The sequence below is a fragment of the Danio rerio genome, chromosome 5 (assembly GCF_049306965.1).
Source record: "Danio rerio strain Tuebingen ecotype United States chromosome 5, GRCz12tu, whole genome shotgun sequence".
Taxonomy (NCBI): domain Eukaryota; kingdom Metazoa; phylum Chordata; class Actinopteri; order Cypriniformes; family Danionidae; genus Danio; species Danio rerio.
The window spans coordinates 76,095,268-76,114,037 of record NC_133180.1 but is presented as its reverse complement, the minus strand read 5'-3'; the positions used below and the strand labels follow the sequence as shown (position 1 = coordinate 76,114,037).

The 18,770-nt window shown below is 31.0% G+C and overlaps 1 protein-coding gene across 16 annotated transcripts in view; it reads right to left on the bottom strand.

Annotated features, from left to right (window-relative positions):
- rgs3a (regulator of G protein signaling 3a) overlaps positions 1 to 18,770 on the bottom strand; it is a 205,467-nt gene that overhangs the window by 77,415 nt on the left and 109,282 nt on the right. Inside the window, exon 1 of one of the 16 annotated variants that reach the window (XM_005168407.6) lies at positions 17,862 to 18,266. In XM_005168407.6, the coding sequence (XP_005168464.1) occupies positions 17,862 to 17,912 (51 nt within the window). In that variant the 5' untranslated portion in view covers positions 17,913 to 18,266. 16 annotated transcript variants of the gene reach the window in all.

The following is an 18,770-nucleotide window of genomic DNA, read 5'->3' as shown; positions in this document are numbered from 1 at the left end:
TGATGAATAAAGGATTATTTTCATACAGTTCTTCGGATTAACGCACCTGCTAACTCAGTAAATGTAAAAATAAATACATGTCTAATTACATTTTTAAAAAGCATTGAATATGTCTGTCCTGGTACATTTCGTACTAAAGGGCGCTGTCTACATTTCTGAATTTGAAATTTGTTATTAAGGGTGCATTTTGTTGTACATTTTAGAATCACAAAAATGTAGACAGCACCCTCTAGTGGACGTGTCAAGTGTAACATACAACAAAACATACCCAGAACAATGTTTTTTATATATTTGCAAAACTACTGTTTTGGGGTCAAATGAACATTATATAGCAGTATGACTCCAGCGACTTTTGTTCCTTTTCACACTAATGATATTTATAGGAATATTATTGATGAATAAAGGATTATTTTCATACAGTTCTTCAGATTAATGCACCTGATAACTGAGTACATGTAAATATAAATATGTGTCTCATTATACATTTTTAAAAAGCATTGAATATGTCTGTCCTGGTACATTTTCGCATGTTTCAGATGACAAATGCACTAGAGGGCGCTGTCTACATTTCTATTAAGGGTGCATTTTGCTGTATATTTCAGATTGGCAATAATGTCGGCAGCGCCCTCTAGTGGATTTTTCAAGTGTAACATGCAACAAATCATACCCAGAACATTGTTTTTTATTTTTGCAAAAATGTAGAAACCAAATACACACATCTGACTGCAGTTTTGGGGTAAAATGAACATTACAACACAGTATGACGCCAGCAATTTCTGTTCCTTTTTACTCTTATGATATTTATCGGGACATATTATTAACGAATTAAGAATTATTTTTGCACGGTTCTTCAAATAAACGCACATGCTAAATGAGTAAATGTCAATATAAATACAGGTCTCCGTATACATTTTTCAAAAGCATTGAATATGTCCGTCCTGGTCCATTTTGTTGCACATTTCAGATGACAAATCCACTAGAGGGCGCTGTCTACACTACTGAATCTGAAATACATTACTTAAGGTGCGTTTTGTTGTACATTTTAGAATCACAAAAATGTAGACAGCGCCCTCTAGTGGATTTCTCAAGTGTAACGTACAACAAAACATACCCAGAACAATGTTTTTTATATTTGCAAAAATGTAGAAACCACAAAAAATGTAATTCAACACACATTTGAGTACAATTTTGGGGTAAAATGAACACTACAACACAGTATGATGCCAGCAATTTCTGTTCCTTTTCACACTAATGATATTTATCGGGACATATTATTGACGAATAAATGATTATTTTTGCACGGTTCTTCAGGTAAACGCACATGCTGAATGAGTAAATGTAAATATAAATACGTGTCTCAATAGACATTTTTCAAAAGCTTTAAAAATGTCGCTCCTGGTACGTTTTGTTGTAAATTTCAGATGACAAATCCACTAGAGGGCGCTGTCTACATTTCTGAATCTGAAATATGTTACTCAGGGTGCGCTTTGTTGTACATTTCAGATTTGTAAAATGTAGACAGCGCCCTCTAGCTGAATTGTCATTTGTAACGTGCAACAAAACGTACCCAGGACAATGTTTTTTATATTTGCAAAAATGTAGAAACCGCAAAAAATGTCCTTCAACATATTTGTGTACAATTTTGAGGTCAAATGAACATTACGAAGCAGTATGACGCCAGCGGCTTTTGCTCCTTTTCACATTATTAATAATTGTAGGGATTTTAATGACGAATAACGAATCATTTTCATGCAGTTCTTTGCACAATCAAATAATTACAATGAAACAACTTAACAGTTTGCTTCACCTATCTATCTTCATATGGTCAACTTTTCTTGCATGATCAGTTTTCTCGTCGCTCACTTTGTACGATGCTGCACTTGCGTTTGGGTGAAGCACATGTAAAATCAAGGTAAAACTATGTGGTCACTATGTGGCTTCTGAAACGATATTGATTAGGTTTAAGGAAGGCTTTAGGTCACCTTTGAGATGGCAAATCCACTTTTTGTTTTTAAATGTACAACGAAACGCACCTAAGTAACATATTTCAGATTCGCAGAAGTGTAGACAGCGCCCTCTAGTGGATTTGTCATCTCAAAGGTGACCTAAACCCTAGGTGGTTACTGAGGTGTTCTGAGGTGTGGCTAGGCAGCTGCTAGGGTGTTAGGTGGTTTGATGGTTGAAGATTAAAAGCTCTAAGAGAATACAGGTGCAAATTTAGTCTCAGAAAACAGAGTAATAATATTAGTAACATGTTTAAATAGGATTCAAGCCTGCCTAATTATAACAATTATATCACTTTGGAGGAAGCTGAGAGATGAAAGGTCTGAACAGGCATACATTTATTATCGGACACCTTCTGATATTTGTCTTACTCTCACTTCCGCAGCTCAAAAGGCCCCTCGGGCACTACAGAGGTTGGATACGGGAAGGGTTAGAGATTGGGCCATTTCTTTTTAAAGAAAGCAATCTGGGAGCAAAGTATTTTTAGATTCATGTGCTCGCAATGTGCACAGTCGCAAGCAACTCAGCTGAGTCAGGGTGAAACAAAGACAAGATGTTATCATGACCAACAAAACTGTGCTTTCCTTTGTGTTACATATTATTAAGAGCAAGGGTGGTGCAGCAGACTTCTTAGGTTGTCACTCCTCACTCCATCTTTATTTATTTATTTAATTATTATTATAATTGTTGTTATTATTATTTAACAGTGTGTGATTATTCAAATGGATTTTTTTTTATTTCAACAGTGTGTGATTAATCAACTTCATTGTTTTAACTTATTTTATTTTATTTTAGCAGTGTGGGATTAGTAGACTTCATTGTTTTATTTCATTTTATTTTACATTGTTTTATTTATTTTTAGCAGTGTGTGATTAAACGACTTCATTATTTTATTTTATTTTATTTTATTTTAACAGTGTGAATAAGACTACTTCATTGTTTTATTTTATTTAACTTTATTTTATTTTATTTATGTTATTTTAACAGTGTGTGATTAGTCGACTTCATTATTTTATTTTATTTTATTTTATTTATTTTAACAGTGTGTAATTAGTCGACTTCATTATTTATTTTATTTTATTTTATTAATTTTTTTTAACAGTGTGTAATTAGTCGACTTCATTATTTTATTTTATTTTATTTTATTTTATTTTATATTATTTTATTTTATTTTATTTTATTTATTTTATTTTAACAGTGTGTGATTAATCGACTTCATTATTTATTTTATTTTATTTTATTTTATTTATTTTAACAGTGTGTAATTAGTCGACTTTATTATTTTATTTTATTTTATTTTATTTTATTTTATTGTATTTTATTTTACATAATTTTTTTTATTTTAACAGTGTATGATTAATCAACAAATATTTTATTTTATTTTATATTAATTTATTTTATTTTAGTTTACATTATTTTATTTTATTTTACATCATTTTTTTTATTTTACATTATTTTATTTTATTTATTTTATTTTAACAGTGTGTGATTAGTCAACAACTATTTTAATTTATTTTATTTTACATTATTTTATTTTATTTTAACATTGTGTGATAAGTCGTCTTCATTATTTAATTTTATTTTATTTTATTTCATTTTAACAGCGTGTGATTAGTCGACTACATTGTTTTTTATTTTACATTATTGTATTTTATTTTATTTTATTTTAATTTAGCAGTGAGTGATTACATGATTTCATTGTTGTATTTTTTTATTTTACAATATTTTATTTTATTTTAGTCAACTTCATTATTTTTTATTTTAATTTACTTTATTTAATTTTTTTATTTACATTTTTTATTTTATTTTATTTTAACAGTATGTGATTAGACTTGATTATTTATTTTAATTTAATTTTAACTATTTTATTTATTTTATTTCATTTTATTTTATTTTACGCAATTTTATATTTATTTAAATTTACATTATTTTATTTTGTTTTAATTTATTTTATTGTCGCTCCATCTGTGTATCAGTCATCATGCACCTTTAATTCTGACCCTACGCTTTCCTCCCCATCAATGAAATTGCTCTCATGCAGGAGAAATGTTGATGTGTGTGAACTCTTTCAGAAAAGCAATACTGTGCAGATGTGTGCTGTAAGGTCAATACTCCACCTCACACCGAACATGCTTAAGCGATGATTGTATTCACAAAAACAGCCTTTTGACTCTTGTAGACACCACGATTACAATACACTTTCTGCTAAATGATGAAAAAAATACAGTTTAGACTGAACACTGGGGGAAAATATAAAAGAATTCAAATTTAAGAGGTAAATCTGTACCTCATAGTATGTTGAATTAGCTTTAGGCTTCCTTCATGGTTGTGTCTTGTTAATCCTGAACTGGGATTTAGGAGATGAATGAATGTTTCCAGACTCTTCTTTCATGCATTCGCAGTGTCAACCTCAGATGACACGTTCTGCAGTCATTCAAGCAGCGTCTGAGGCTTATTGATTTCTCTGAATCTCTAATTTAATTAGCCGTCTTTGGGCTTTTATCAGTCCACTAGAAAACAAGATTACTGGCACTGCGGGTTCACCATCAAACATTTCAATGAAAAACAGAGTCTCCATCTATCTATATGTCTGTATGTCGGTCTGTCTGTCTGTCCGTCCATCCATCTATACCTCCATACGTTCCCCCGTATGCCATCCAGCCATCCATCCATCCATCTATAATCCATCCATCCATCTATAATCCATCCATCCATCCATCCATCCATCCATCCATCTATAATCTATCCATATATAATCCATCCATCTATAATCCATCCATCCATCTATAATCCATCCATCCATCCATCTATAATCCATCCATATATAATCCATCCATCTATAATCTATCCCTCCATCCATCTATAATCCATCCATATATAATCCATCCATCTATAATCCATCCATCCATCTATCCATCCATTATAATCCATCCACCCATCCATCTATAATCCATCCATCCATCCATCTATAATTCATCCATCCATCTATAATCCATCCATCCATCCATCCATCTATAATACATCCATCCATCCATCTATAATCCATCCATCCATCCATCCATCCATCTATAATCCATCCATCCATCTATAATCCATTCATCCATAATCCATCCATCCATTCATCCATCCATCCATCCATCCATCCATCCATTTATCCATCTATCCATCCATCTATCTATCTATCTATCTATCTATCTATCTATCTATCTATCTATCTATCTATCTATCTATCTATCTATCTATCTATCTATCTATCTATCCGTCCATGCATCCATCCATCCATATATATATATATATAATCATCCATATCATCCACCCCCACCCACCCATGACATCCATCTATACATCAATCCATTCATCCATACATTCGTCCGTCTATTCATCAACCCATCCATCCATCCATCCACCCATCTATAAATCAATCCATCCATCACTCTATCCATCCATTGATCTGTCCATCCATCCGTCCATCCATCAATCCATCAGAATGAATGAATGAATGAATGAATGAATAGGTAATTTTACAACAAAGAAATAAGAAATTAGATTAAGAAAATAATTACTTTTTATAGGACCATTAAGATGATCTGCCATTTCTCTGAGGTCTGTAATTCTCTGCGATTGTGTGGTGGCTCTGCTGGGAATACTTTAATTATTGGCTGATGAAAATATGTTAAACAAAGTACAATATTAAATTACAGAATATAAAGTACAGTATTACTGCTCTAAAATATCTACTAGTCACAATTATTGTCACAAAAATTGTTGCATAATAGGAACTTTTTTATTTAATTTTTTTTTTAATTCACTTTCCTTTGGCTTTGTCCCTGCTACATCAAGGGTCACGACAGTGGTTATTTATTTATTTATTTATTTATTTGTTTGTTTTTTGTTTGTTTGTTTATTTATTTGCTTGTTTGCTTATTTATTTAATTTTTTTCTATTTAATTTTTTTGTCTATTTTATTTTTTATTTATATATTTTTTTCCTTCAGTTTTGTCCTTGCTTTATTAGGAGTCGCTACCGTGTTAATTTAATTTAATTTAATTTAATTTAATTTAATTTAATTTAATTTAATTTAATTTAATTTAATTTAATTTAATTTAATTTAATTTAATTTGTCAGACAGTGAGTAGTCAACTTAATTATTATTAATATTCAATTAATTTTTAATTATTTATTGTTTGGTCTTTGTTTTTGATTTTGTTGCTACATTTAACATCAGTACATTTGACACGTGTCATGCATTAAATTAAGAAGACCCCTAATGATCAGCTGAGCATCAGTTGATCGTGTGCTTGACTAATGTGACCTTCCTAAAGCTATGCTTGATTTTAGCCAGTCTTGTTATAAAGCATGTCATAAAACACATCATGATCCTATAAACTGCTTTCCAACAACATTTTCAATACAATAAAGTTGGTGATTATATGTGCTAAACATACAGTTGGAGTCAGAATTATTTACCCTCCTGTAATTTCTTTTTCAAATGATGTTTAACAGAGCAAGGAGTTTTGCACAGTATTTCCTATAATATTTACTTACTCCACTGGCCAAAAAAACCCCACTTAATATTACACTTCAGACTTTATTTAAAATCTAAGGTCTTTAATTTTTACAGTTTTTTTTTTAAACAAAAACTAAATATTTTAAGAAATAGAAAGACAAAAAGCCGATTAAATGCATTATTATTAAATAAAAAAAGCTGATTAAATGCATTATTATTAAATAAAAAAAGTTTATTAAATGCAATGTTATTAAATAAACAAAAAGCTAATTAAATGCATTATTATTAAATAAAAAAGCTGATTAAATGCATTATTATTAAATAAAAAAGTTGATTAAATGCATTATTATTAAATAAAAAAAGCTGATTAAATGCATTATTATTAAATAAAAAAGTTGATTAAATGCATTATTATTAAATAAAAAAGTTGATCAAATGCAATATTATTAAATAAACAAAAAGCTAATGAAATGCATTAATATTAAATAGACAAAAGGTTGAATAAATGCAAAATTATTAAATAAAAAATGTTAATTAAATGCATTTCTATTATTAAATAAAAAACTGATTAAATTCATACAATTAAATGTCTAATTTATACTGTCTACATTTAAAAAAAACATTTTATACAGCAATATTTTAATTAGTATTGGGCAAAAAGCAATCAAGATTAATTGCATTCAAAATAAATGTTTGTTTTGACAATTAAAGTGTGTGTACTGTCAATACTTATCATATAAATACACAAAGGCATTCATATATTGGAGAAAATGTTTATTTATATAACAGAGATCAGATTTCTTCAACACATTTCTAAACATAATAGATTTAATAACTCATTTAAAATAACTGATTTATTTTATCTTTGCCATGATGACAACAAATAATATATGACTAGATATTTTTCAAGACACTTCTATACAGCTTAAAGGCTGTACAGGCTTAACTAGGGTAATTAAGTTAACTAGGCAGGTTAGGGTAATTAGGCAAGTTAATGTATAATGATGGTTTCTTCTGCAGACTATTAAAATAAATATAGCTTAAAGGAGCTATTATTATTGACCTCAAAATTGTGTTTAAAAAAATAAAAAACTGCTTTTATTCTAGCCAAAATAAAACAAATCAGACTTTTTCTAGAAGAAAAAATATTATCAGACATACTGTGAAAATTTCCTTGCTCTGTTAAACATCATTTGGGAAAATATTTAAAAAAAGAATAATAATAATTATTAATAATAATAATAATATTAATTCTGACTTCAACTCTATATATATTTTTAATCGCAAAATCGTCTGCAAAACTTCAACTGTATGTGTGTATATATATATATATATATATATATATATAATAAACCTCAATTAAATATTTGAACCAACAGAAAATCAAATCACGCTATCCCAACACAAACACACACAAAAAAAACATTCTTGAAGGATTTGGTTACCAGGAATCGAGTGAAGAATAATGTTAGTGAGCATTAATGTGGGGATGATTGATAAATCAATGGGACACTGGAGTTAATTGGCTGTTTTCCCGGTGTGTCTGTGCTCTCGGAATGAGGGAAATCAGTGGGAGAGACGGCTCTTTACAGAGGCATCAGTACAGCATTAGAAACTGCAGATTAAAGGCGTAACTGAATGGACTGGGGGCAAAACAGCACACAGCAGACACATGGAGAGGAGACGTGTCCTGCACACCAAAACAACAGCAGAGCATTAGCACACCCGCTAGCAGGAGGAGCCGGAGAAACCACTGAGACCATACAGTAGGTACAAATGGAAGAACACACTCTAAGGAAATGTGTAACAGATTGCACAGATTTATTCATTTTACTATATTTTATTTTATTCATATACTTAAATGATATTTATTTTATTTATTCATTTGTTTGTTTGAATGTTTTATTTTTATTTAAATTTAATTATATTTTATTCATATTTTTATTTAGATTGTTTCTATTCATTCATTCATTTATTCATTCATTCATTCATTCATTCATTCATTTATTTATTTATTTATTTATTTATTTGATTGTTTGTTTGTTTGTTGTATTTTATTTTTATTTATTTAATTATTATTTTTATTAATATTTCTAAACTATATTTTTTCCATTTGTTTGTCTGTTTGTTTTATTTTATTATTTATTCTTATTTTTAATTTATATTTTTTTTCAGTTTTAATTATTTTATTTTAATTTATTTTTTTTTCATTTTTTAAATATTTTTTTCTATTTATTTATTTATTTTATTTATTTATTTATTATTTATAAATAAGTAGCAAATTACTGATCAAATGAACAAATTTCCTATCATTTTTTTAGGGCGGTGCCATCAGTTTTTAAGGGAGGGGCTATCAGTCCTTTGGGGTGGGGCTGTCATTCCATTTGTGTGGAGCGATCATTTGTTTAGGATGGAACTATGAGTGCTTTAGGGTGGAGCTATCAGTCATTTAGGGTGGGGCTATCAAATCTTTAAGGCCGGGCTACCAGTCATTTAGGGATGGGCTATCAATCCTTGAGGGTGTGGCTCTCAGTAATTTGGGGCTGGCCTATCAGTAATTTATAATGAACTTAACAGTCATTTAGGGTGTGGCTATCAGCCTTTTAGGGTGTGACTATCAGTGCTTTAGTGCAGGGCTACTAGTCATTTGTTTGTTTGTTGTATTTTATAATTTTTTTATTTATAATTTTTTTATATTTTAAGTTCATATTTCTTCCATTTGTGTTTTTTGTTTGTTTTATAAATAAGTAGCAAATTACTGATCAAATTAGCAAATTACCCATCATTCTTTTAGGGCGGTGCCATCAATTCTCAAGGGAGGGGCTATCAGTCCTTTGAGGTGGGGCTGTCATTCCATTCGTGCAGAGCTATCATTCATTTAGGATGGAACTATGAGTGCTTTAGGGTGGAGGTATCAGTAATTTAGGGCGGGGTTTTCAGTCATTTAGGCTATCAATTCTTAAGGGCACGGCTCTCAGTAATTTGGGGCGGGGCTATCAGTAATTTATAATGGGCTTAACAGTCATTTAGGGTGTGGCTATCAGCCCTTTAGGGTGTGGCCATCAGTTCTTTAGGGCAGGGCTACCAGTTATTTAAGCTGCGGTTACACTAGAGTTTGTATGGCGCTGTGAAAAGGGGCGGGATTAAACAAGATGGTTAAACATTTAAAAAAGCCAGTGATTGGCCCATATTTAAAAGTTCTGTCCAGAAAGGTCATGTTTTGATCCTCGATTGGTCTCACGCAGTCAAGTGGTATGATTTTGCAGGTCAGAGTTCACCAAGCTTGAACTTTGCAATGCAGAGAACGGTGAAACTTGTCACACTAGCTTGCGTTTCACATGCCTATGAATGGAAGTCTATGGAGAGAAAAACCAGTGTGACCGCAGCTTTAGGGAGACACTATCAATCCTTTAGGGTGGGACTCTTAGTAATTTCGGGCGGGGCTATCAGTAATTTAGAGTGTTGCTATAAGTCCTTCAGGATGTGGCCATCAATGGTTCAGGGAAGAGCTTTCATTCCTTAAGGGCGGGGCTATCAGTCTATTAGGGCAGGGCTATCAGTAAATAGAGGCGGCGATATCAGTCCATTGGGGCGGAGCTATCAGTAAATAGGGGCTGGGATATCAGTTCCTTGCGTCTGGGCTATGTCGTCATCATCAACCATCTGAAAACATTCTGCATTAGAGGGAGCTAATAGTGATTCACAAATAAGTGCAAACTGGCTTTCAGATCTTCTTTCATTTTGTTAGCAAAACACATATTCCAACAATCCAATCCGTTCTCAAAGAAATCCAGCACCGCCCTACATTTCTTCCTCATCTCAGAAACCTTTCCAGTTAGATATGTCATGACGGGGAAAACAGGACAATCTTAACTTAAATCTCATGCCGACCTTAATAGAGAGAATTGTACCTTAAAATAAAGTGTGACCAAAAGCACATGACATACACAGGTTTCTAGGTGTTTTTTGCTTCATTCTAGAAACAACCACAAATGTACATCAGTGAAATGCGCTGCATAACTGCCAGCAATCACTTAATGACTGATGTTTTAATAGAATCAGGCAGTTTGTGTCACTTTTAGTGAGCAGAAAACACAGTAAAGGCCATACAGTATTTAACAGAGAAGAAAACAGCATTTTTATAGCTATTAGAGACAATCTTTCCTCTACTGAAGCCCAATATATTCCCCCTCTCTCAGATAGAGACCGAGAGAGGGAAGGGCACGGAGGTAAAATTAATCAAACACTGAAGGTCAGGGACACACAATACTTGATTAAGGTCACACAAACCATCATAAAGTCATTGGGCCCAATAAAGACGCCCGCTGCAGTCATTAACATGGCCGCTGCAGGGAAGCCTCGTTTCCAATACCTGTCCACCACAAACAAACACGGTTATGGTTGCCAGGTCTGAAAGAGTCATGAAAAAAGGGGAAATCAAATGTCTCAACTCATAGGTGGAGCAGCACGTTGAGGCATGTTGATCTGACCTGATTAAAAGGGTCATTTTATGCATTCAACTTCCTTTATTTGTTTGCAATGTTGCGTTTGAGCTTGAAAAAGACCTGCAGTTATGACCGGTGTATATGCTCTGTATCAGTAAACAAAGTTTCTGAATGCCTTTAAAAATGTGTTGTAATCCTCTTTTTATGTACTCAGTTTAAAACTCTTGTTTTGTGCCAGACATATAAATTTACGGTAAAATCCATTAAATTTACGGTAAAAATGCATTCTTTTGCTGTCGGCTTAGTCCCTTTATTAATCCGGGGTCGCCACAGCAGAATGAACCGCCAACTTATCCAGAAAGTGTTTACGCAGCGGATGCCCTTCCAGCCACAACCCATCTCTGGGAAACACCCACACACATTCAAACACACACACACTATGGACAATTTAGCCTACCCAATTCACCTGTACCGCATGTCTTTGGACTGTAAACCGGAGCACCCGGAGGAAACCCACGCGAACGCAGGGAGAACATGCAAACTCCACACAGAAACGCCAACTGAGCCGAGGCTCAAATCAGCGACCTTCTTGCTGTGAGGCGACAGCACGACCTACTGATTCGCCACAGTAAAAAAATAAAACAGTAAAAAATCTTACTGTTAAAACACAGTAGAAACTGTACAAAAAATAAAATAAAAAACATACAACTTAGGGTAAAATATGGCTAATTATACTGTTAAAATACATTAGAAACTGCAAAAGAAAATGAACTGTAAAAATAATAATTTTACTGTTAAAATAGAGTAGAAACTGCACAAAAATGTTCAAAATATTACTGTAAAAATGGATCATTTTACTGTTAAAATAAAGTGGAAAATGCAAAAGAAAAACATAAATTGACAAAATAATTTTACTGTTTAAACTGTAAAAAAACAATTATAAATTTACAGTAAAAAACTGGATAGTTTTACTATTAAAACTGTAAAAACAAAAAATCACTGTAAAAATGAGATAATTTTAAAAAATAATAGAAAAATAATAATAAGTTTATGGTAAAAAAAAAACAGCATAATTTTACGGTTAAATTACAGAAGAAATTGTAAAAGAAAAAAACATAAACATATAAACATAGCCCCCCTTAGATTTTTTTCTTTTTTAAATATTTCCCAAATAATGTTCAACAGATTCAGGAAATGTTCACAGTATGTCTGATAATATTTTTTTTTTCTGGAGAAAGATTTGTTTTATATCAGCTAGAATAAAAGCAGTTTTTAATTTATTTTAAAACCATTTTAAAGACAAAATTATTAGCAACTTCAAGCTATATTTTTTTCCATTGTCTACAGAACAAACCATTATACAATAACTTGCCTAATTACCCTAACCTGCCTAGTTAACCTAATTAACCTAGTTAAGCCTTTAAATGTCACTTTAAGCTGTATAGAAGTGTCTTGATTAATATCTAGTCTAATATTATTTACTGTCATCATGACAAAGATAAAATAAATAAATGAATAGAGATGAATTATTAAAACTGTTATGCTTAGAAATGTGCTGAAAAAAATCTACTTTCCGTTAAACAGAAAATGTGGAATAAAATAAACAAGAGGGCTAAAAATTTTAAGGGGCTAATAATGCTGACCTCAACTGTACACACACACTACCAGTCAAAAGTTTGGGGTAAGTGTGATTTTTAAACGTTTTTAAAATATGCTTTTCCTGCTCACCAAGGTTGAATTTATTTAATCAGAAATACAGTAGAAATTGTGAAATTGTGAAATGTTATTGCACTATAAAATAACTGTTCAAAAGTAGTTTATAAATTCATTTATTTATTTTTTCCAGTGATTTAAAGATGAAATTTTTGCTTCAATACTCCAGTCTTCAGAGTCACATGATCTTTCAGAAATTGCTCCAATAATAATAATAATAATTATTATTATTTTTTTTTATTTTTTATTTTTTGTTATTGTTATTAATGGTAATAGTAATAAAAGCAATAATGACTGGAGTAATAATTTCATTTGAAAATACATACAATAAGTAATAAATAAATTTTTAATAAATAAATATTTACAAATTAATTTTTTTACATATAATAAATGTTGCCTTGTTGAACAGAATAATTTTATAAAAAAAAAAAAACATGACAAAAAACGACCCCAAACTTTTGAGTGGTGAAAAAGTGACTATTATGAACATTTCTATTAAAGAGCGAAACTGTCTGGGTTGGTGTTGTATTTTATGCTACAAACCGCTTGTAATAAACTGCCAGTGCATTTTCTGTTATTTTACACACTATATATGATTATTTCTTATGCATTATATTATTTCAAACTACTGAAATGTGAGTAAAAGTCACTTTATTAAACTGTAGAGTTGAATTTTCAACATTAAAAGTCAACAGAGCACAGATCAACATCCCATAACGCAAATCACAACCGTAAATAAACTCAAAACGCTGAATAATATTCATTACAGATACATTATACAGTGTCTTCAGTCAGTCTCAAAAACAATGAGTTACTGTCTCGCCAGTTTCGATTTAAATACCAACAACTATGAAGTTGATGCCTTTTGAATAAGTAAACTATAGAAACATTTTCCTTACACAACAGCAGCAGCAAACACACACACACACACACACACACACACATACTGTAATATGAAACACACAACAGACAGAAATTGCAGAATGGTACCATCAACACACACACTCACCATCAGGACGAACAGGAGGATCAGACCTGAATCCCCCCCCGATCACATGTGCATCTGCGCGAGTGTGTGTGTGTGTGTGTGTCAGTGAAGAGTTTAAGTGTATGCAGATTCCAGTTTACAAGATAGCAAGAAGTGCAAGAAAGACTATTATGAGACAGGAGAAGTCTAGAGCGAGGACGGGCGACACCCACTTCACATAAACACATCATGAGAGAGAGAGAGAGAGAGAGAGAGAGAGAGAGAGAGAGAGAGAGAGAGTCATGAGTGTGTCTTTCACAAACACACCATTAAGTGCTGATCGCTCACCACAGCCTCACTCAAGACATCATGCCACTTGGCTGGACTTCTATGTCCGAGCGAATACACAGTCATTAACGTCCGCCAAACACACACACACACACACACACACACACACACACACACACACACACACACACACACACACACACACACAGTGTCCAATCTGCTCTGTTTGTGCTTCTCAAAATGGCCTCAAAAGCTGATGCTTGAGTGGTAAACAAGCACCAAACTTATTTAAGCGCTACTAAAAAAAGTAAAGCATGACAATCTAATTTCTCTCGCAAACACAAACAGAGTAAACGAAACACACACACACACACACACTTTTACACTCCTGCGTGGTGTCCACTTGCCTTTGTTTGACCACCTGTGTTATTAGCCCTGACTGGATTAGGAGAGTAAATGTTAAAATGGAGTGTTATTGCGTGTGTGTGTGTGTGTGTGTGTGTGTGTGTGTGCGTGTGTGTGTACTTGTTTTTGTGACATATCAGGACACAAATCTGTATAATGACATGGGTATGACACAGGTATTACAAAATGGAGGTGAAATATGGGGACACTGGTGACGTCCTCATGTCTCAAAAAGCTTATAAATCCCACAGGATGAGTTTTTTCAGAGAGTAAAGCTGCACACAGTCAATTTAAACAAATTTAAGCAAACAAATTTAAACAACCAAATTTAAACAACCAAATTTAAATTAAATTAGGTTTAACTTAAACATTAACACATTTAATTTGTTTAAATTCAACCCATATAAATTGTCTGCAGCAATTTTGCAGACATCATTTGTTCAGTGTATTGAGAAATGATGTGTTAAAGCTGGTTTCCTGCACACTATCAGCAGTGTCACGTCTGTCTCGTACAGTCACAGTGTACACTCGAAAATGTGTATTTTTTGCAGCTTGTTCAGACTACTTACTTAAAATGAGCAGAAACAACACAATTCTTGAGTTGTTTGGGGGACAACTTAATTGTTTTCTATTCAATCTACTTAAATGTGTTAAGTTAACTTAATCGATTTGTGTTGGGACAACATGAAGGAATTGGGTTTTTACAAATTTAAGTGGATTGAACGTAAAACAGTTAAGTTATCCCATTGAAAACTCAAGAATTGTGTTGTTCCAGCTTATTTTATAGAAATAGTTTGAACAAGCAGCAAAAAGTATTTTTAAAATGTAATTTACAGTGTACTACAGTCTGCGTGAGCTTTGTGGGAAATGTACATCTCATTGGCTGCTCGCTCATATAAACGTCATAAAGCAATCTATCATCACTTAACTCACATTTCTCTCAGTACGTTTTGTTCTGTGAAAACGAGTGCAAGTGATTCTAACAATTTACCACTTGCTTATCTCAGCAAACTCCATTTATAACCAATAAAACACACACACACACACACACACACACACACACACACAAAGGCATAAAATATGAACAGCGTACAGATACAGTGTTCTTCATTCTTCATGAAATATAGCCTTTGAAAAAGGAAATATCCACAAAATATGTATCGTCCATACACAAACATCTGCATAAAATAAGGAACATGAAAAATTAATATTTAAATTTAACTAAAAAAGTTTGTTCAATTCCCCTATAGCGCATGTGTTTGGACTGTGGGGGAAACCAGGGCACCCGGAGGGAACCCACGCCAACTCAGGGAGAACATGCAAACTCTACACAGAAATACCAACTGACCCAGTTGGGGCTCGAACCAGCGACATACTTGCTGTGAGGCAAGTGCTAACCGCTGAGCCACCGTGTGGTCTACATCAAATAATATGCTCTGATATTTTTGCATTTTGTTTATTTAAAGACTTATGCTAATGACTGTAATGTATTACTTTTAAAAGTTTTATCCTACTTGTAAAATTACGTAAAAAGTATGTAAAAATTATTATAATTAAAACGTAAAATAAAAAAAATGGATGGATGGATAGATATTGATTGCTTTTATTCCAGCTATTAAATAAATAAATAAATAAATGTGTTTTTATTATAACTAAATAAATAAATGTGCTTTGATTCCAGGTATTAAACAAACAAACAAACAAACAAATAAACAAATAAATAAATAAATAAATGTGCTTTTATTCCAGTTAATAAAATAAATAAATAAATAAATGTGCTTTTATTCCAGCTAATAAAATAAACAAATAAATAAATAAATAAAATGTGCTTTTATTCCAGGTATTAAACAAACAAACAAACAAACAAACAAACAAACAAACAAATAAATAAATAAATAAATAAATAAATAAATAAATAAATAAATAAATAAATAAATAAATAAATAAATAAATGTGCTTTTATTCCAGTTAATAAAATAAATAAATAAATAAATAAATGTGCTTTTATTCCAGCTAATAAAATAAACAAACAAATAAATAAATAAATGAAATGTGCTTTTATTCCAGCTAATAAATAAATAAATGTGTTTTTATTCCTGCTAATAAAATAAATAAATGTAATTTTATTCCAGCTAATAAAATAAATAAATAAATAAATCAGATTTTATTACAGATATTAAATAAATAATTCTGCTTTTATTGCAGCTACTAAATAAATGTGCTTTGATTCCAGCTATTAAACAAATAAACAAATGTGCTTTTATTCCAGCTTATAAATAAATAAATAAATAAATAAATAAATAAATAAATAAATAAATAAATCAGATTTTATTACAGCTATTAAATAAATAAATTAATGTGCTTTTATTTCAGCTAATAAATAAATAAATAAATACATAAATAAATAAATAAATCAGATTTTATTACAGCTATTAAATAAATAAATTAATGTGCTTTTATTTCAGCTAATAAATAAATAAATAAATAAATAAATAAATGTGTTTTTATTTCAGCTAATAAATAAATAAATGTGCTTTTATTCCAGGTAATAAAATAAATAAATAAATAAATAAATCAGATTTTATTCCAGCTATTAAATAAATAAATGTGCTTTGATTCCAGCTATTAAATAAATAAATAAATGTGCTTTTATTCCAGCTAATAAAATAAATAAATAAATAAATAAATAAACGTGCTTTCATTCTAGCTAATAAAATAAATAAATAAATAAATAAATCAGATTTTATTCCAGTTATTAAATAAATAAATAAATGTGCTTTTTTTCCAGCTAATAAAATAAAGACAAATCTGCTTTTATTCCAGCTAATTAAATAAATAAATAAATATTTCAACTAAATAACTAAATAAATAAATGTGATTTTTTTCCAGCTAATTAAATAAATAAATAAACGTGCTTTTATTCCAGCTAATGAAATAAATAAGAAAATATTACAACTAAATAAATAAATAAATCTGCTTTTATTCCAGCTAAATAAATAAATATTTCAACTAAATAAATAAATACATCTGCTTTTATACCAGCTAAATAAATAAATAAATAATTAAATTTGTTCTAATTCCAGCCAAATAAATAAGTTAAAGAACGAATGAATAAGCAAAAAACAAACAAACAAATCTGTTTTTATTCCGACCAAACTAAAGTGTTAGCAGACAGTTAATATGAGAGTTAATGCGACACTGAAATTAAGCAACTGTATTTTCATTAACTAACATGAGCAAATACTAATATAAATGTATAGTTCATTGCTAGTTCATGTTAGTAAATGCATTAAATAAACAACCTTATTGTACAGTGTAACAAAACATTTATTATGCAGTTGAAATCTTGATGTTAAGTAAAACTGCATGAATGTCAATGTCATCCAACACAGTACATAAAATAAAGCAGATACAAACAGCAGGATTTTGAAACATGTTCCTAATTTGCACACACACACACACACACACACACACACACACGCACACACACACACACACGAGTTCTGGTCCCACAGCAGTAAAGCAGGTGTACCTTAAAAACAGGCATGTGTTGGCTGTGGACGCGTCTCGATCCTTCTCTCATGAGCTGATCCTCAATAATGTCCAGACGCCTTTTTCTCTACTTCTGCCCACCGATGCAAGTTCCCCTTTTTGCGTCTGTGTTTCTCTACCTGCTTTCTCTCTCTCTCTCTCCCTCCCTCCCTCTCTCTGTGGATTCGTCTCACTCTCTCCACGCTTTCAGTGCGAGTTCCAGTGCATGTGTGTGTGTGTGTGTGTGTGTGTGTGTGTGTGTGTGTGTGTGTGTGTGTGTGTGTGTGTGTGTTAGCAGCTGCTCTGAGGCGCGACGGGAGCTACTGAACAAAATGACTGGAGAGAGAGACACTGCCCATGTCTCTCTCTCTCTCTCTCTCTCTCTCTCTCTCTCTCTCTCTCTCTCATTTAAATAAAATATGTTCCAAAAAACTATTGAAATAAAAATATTAAATATTCATTACAAAAAAAATTTATATAAAAAAAAACCAAATCAAACACAGTAAATAGTAGTAAAAAAAGTTTTTTTAAATAATAAAAGAGAATAAACAGTATATTTAACAATAAAAATGTTAAATAAAACAATATTAATTCATGCTAATAATCAGTATTTTTACAATGTGTGTGTGTGTGTGTGTGTGTGTGTGTGTGTGTGTGTGTGTCTGCATTTTATTAAAGGTCAAACTAATTCATACGAACAGGAAAAACATGATAGATTTTTTATTTGTTTGTTTGTGTATTTATTTATTTGTTTGTTTATTTGTTTGTCTGTCTGTTTCTTTGTTTGTGTATTTATGTATTTGTTTGTGTATTTATTTATTTGCTTGTTTGTTTATTTGTTTGTCTGTCTGTTTCTTTGTGTGTGTATTTATGTATTTGTTTGTGTATTTATTTATTTGTTGGTTTGTCT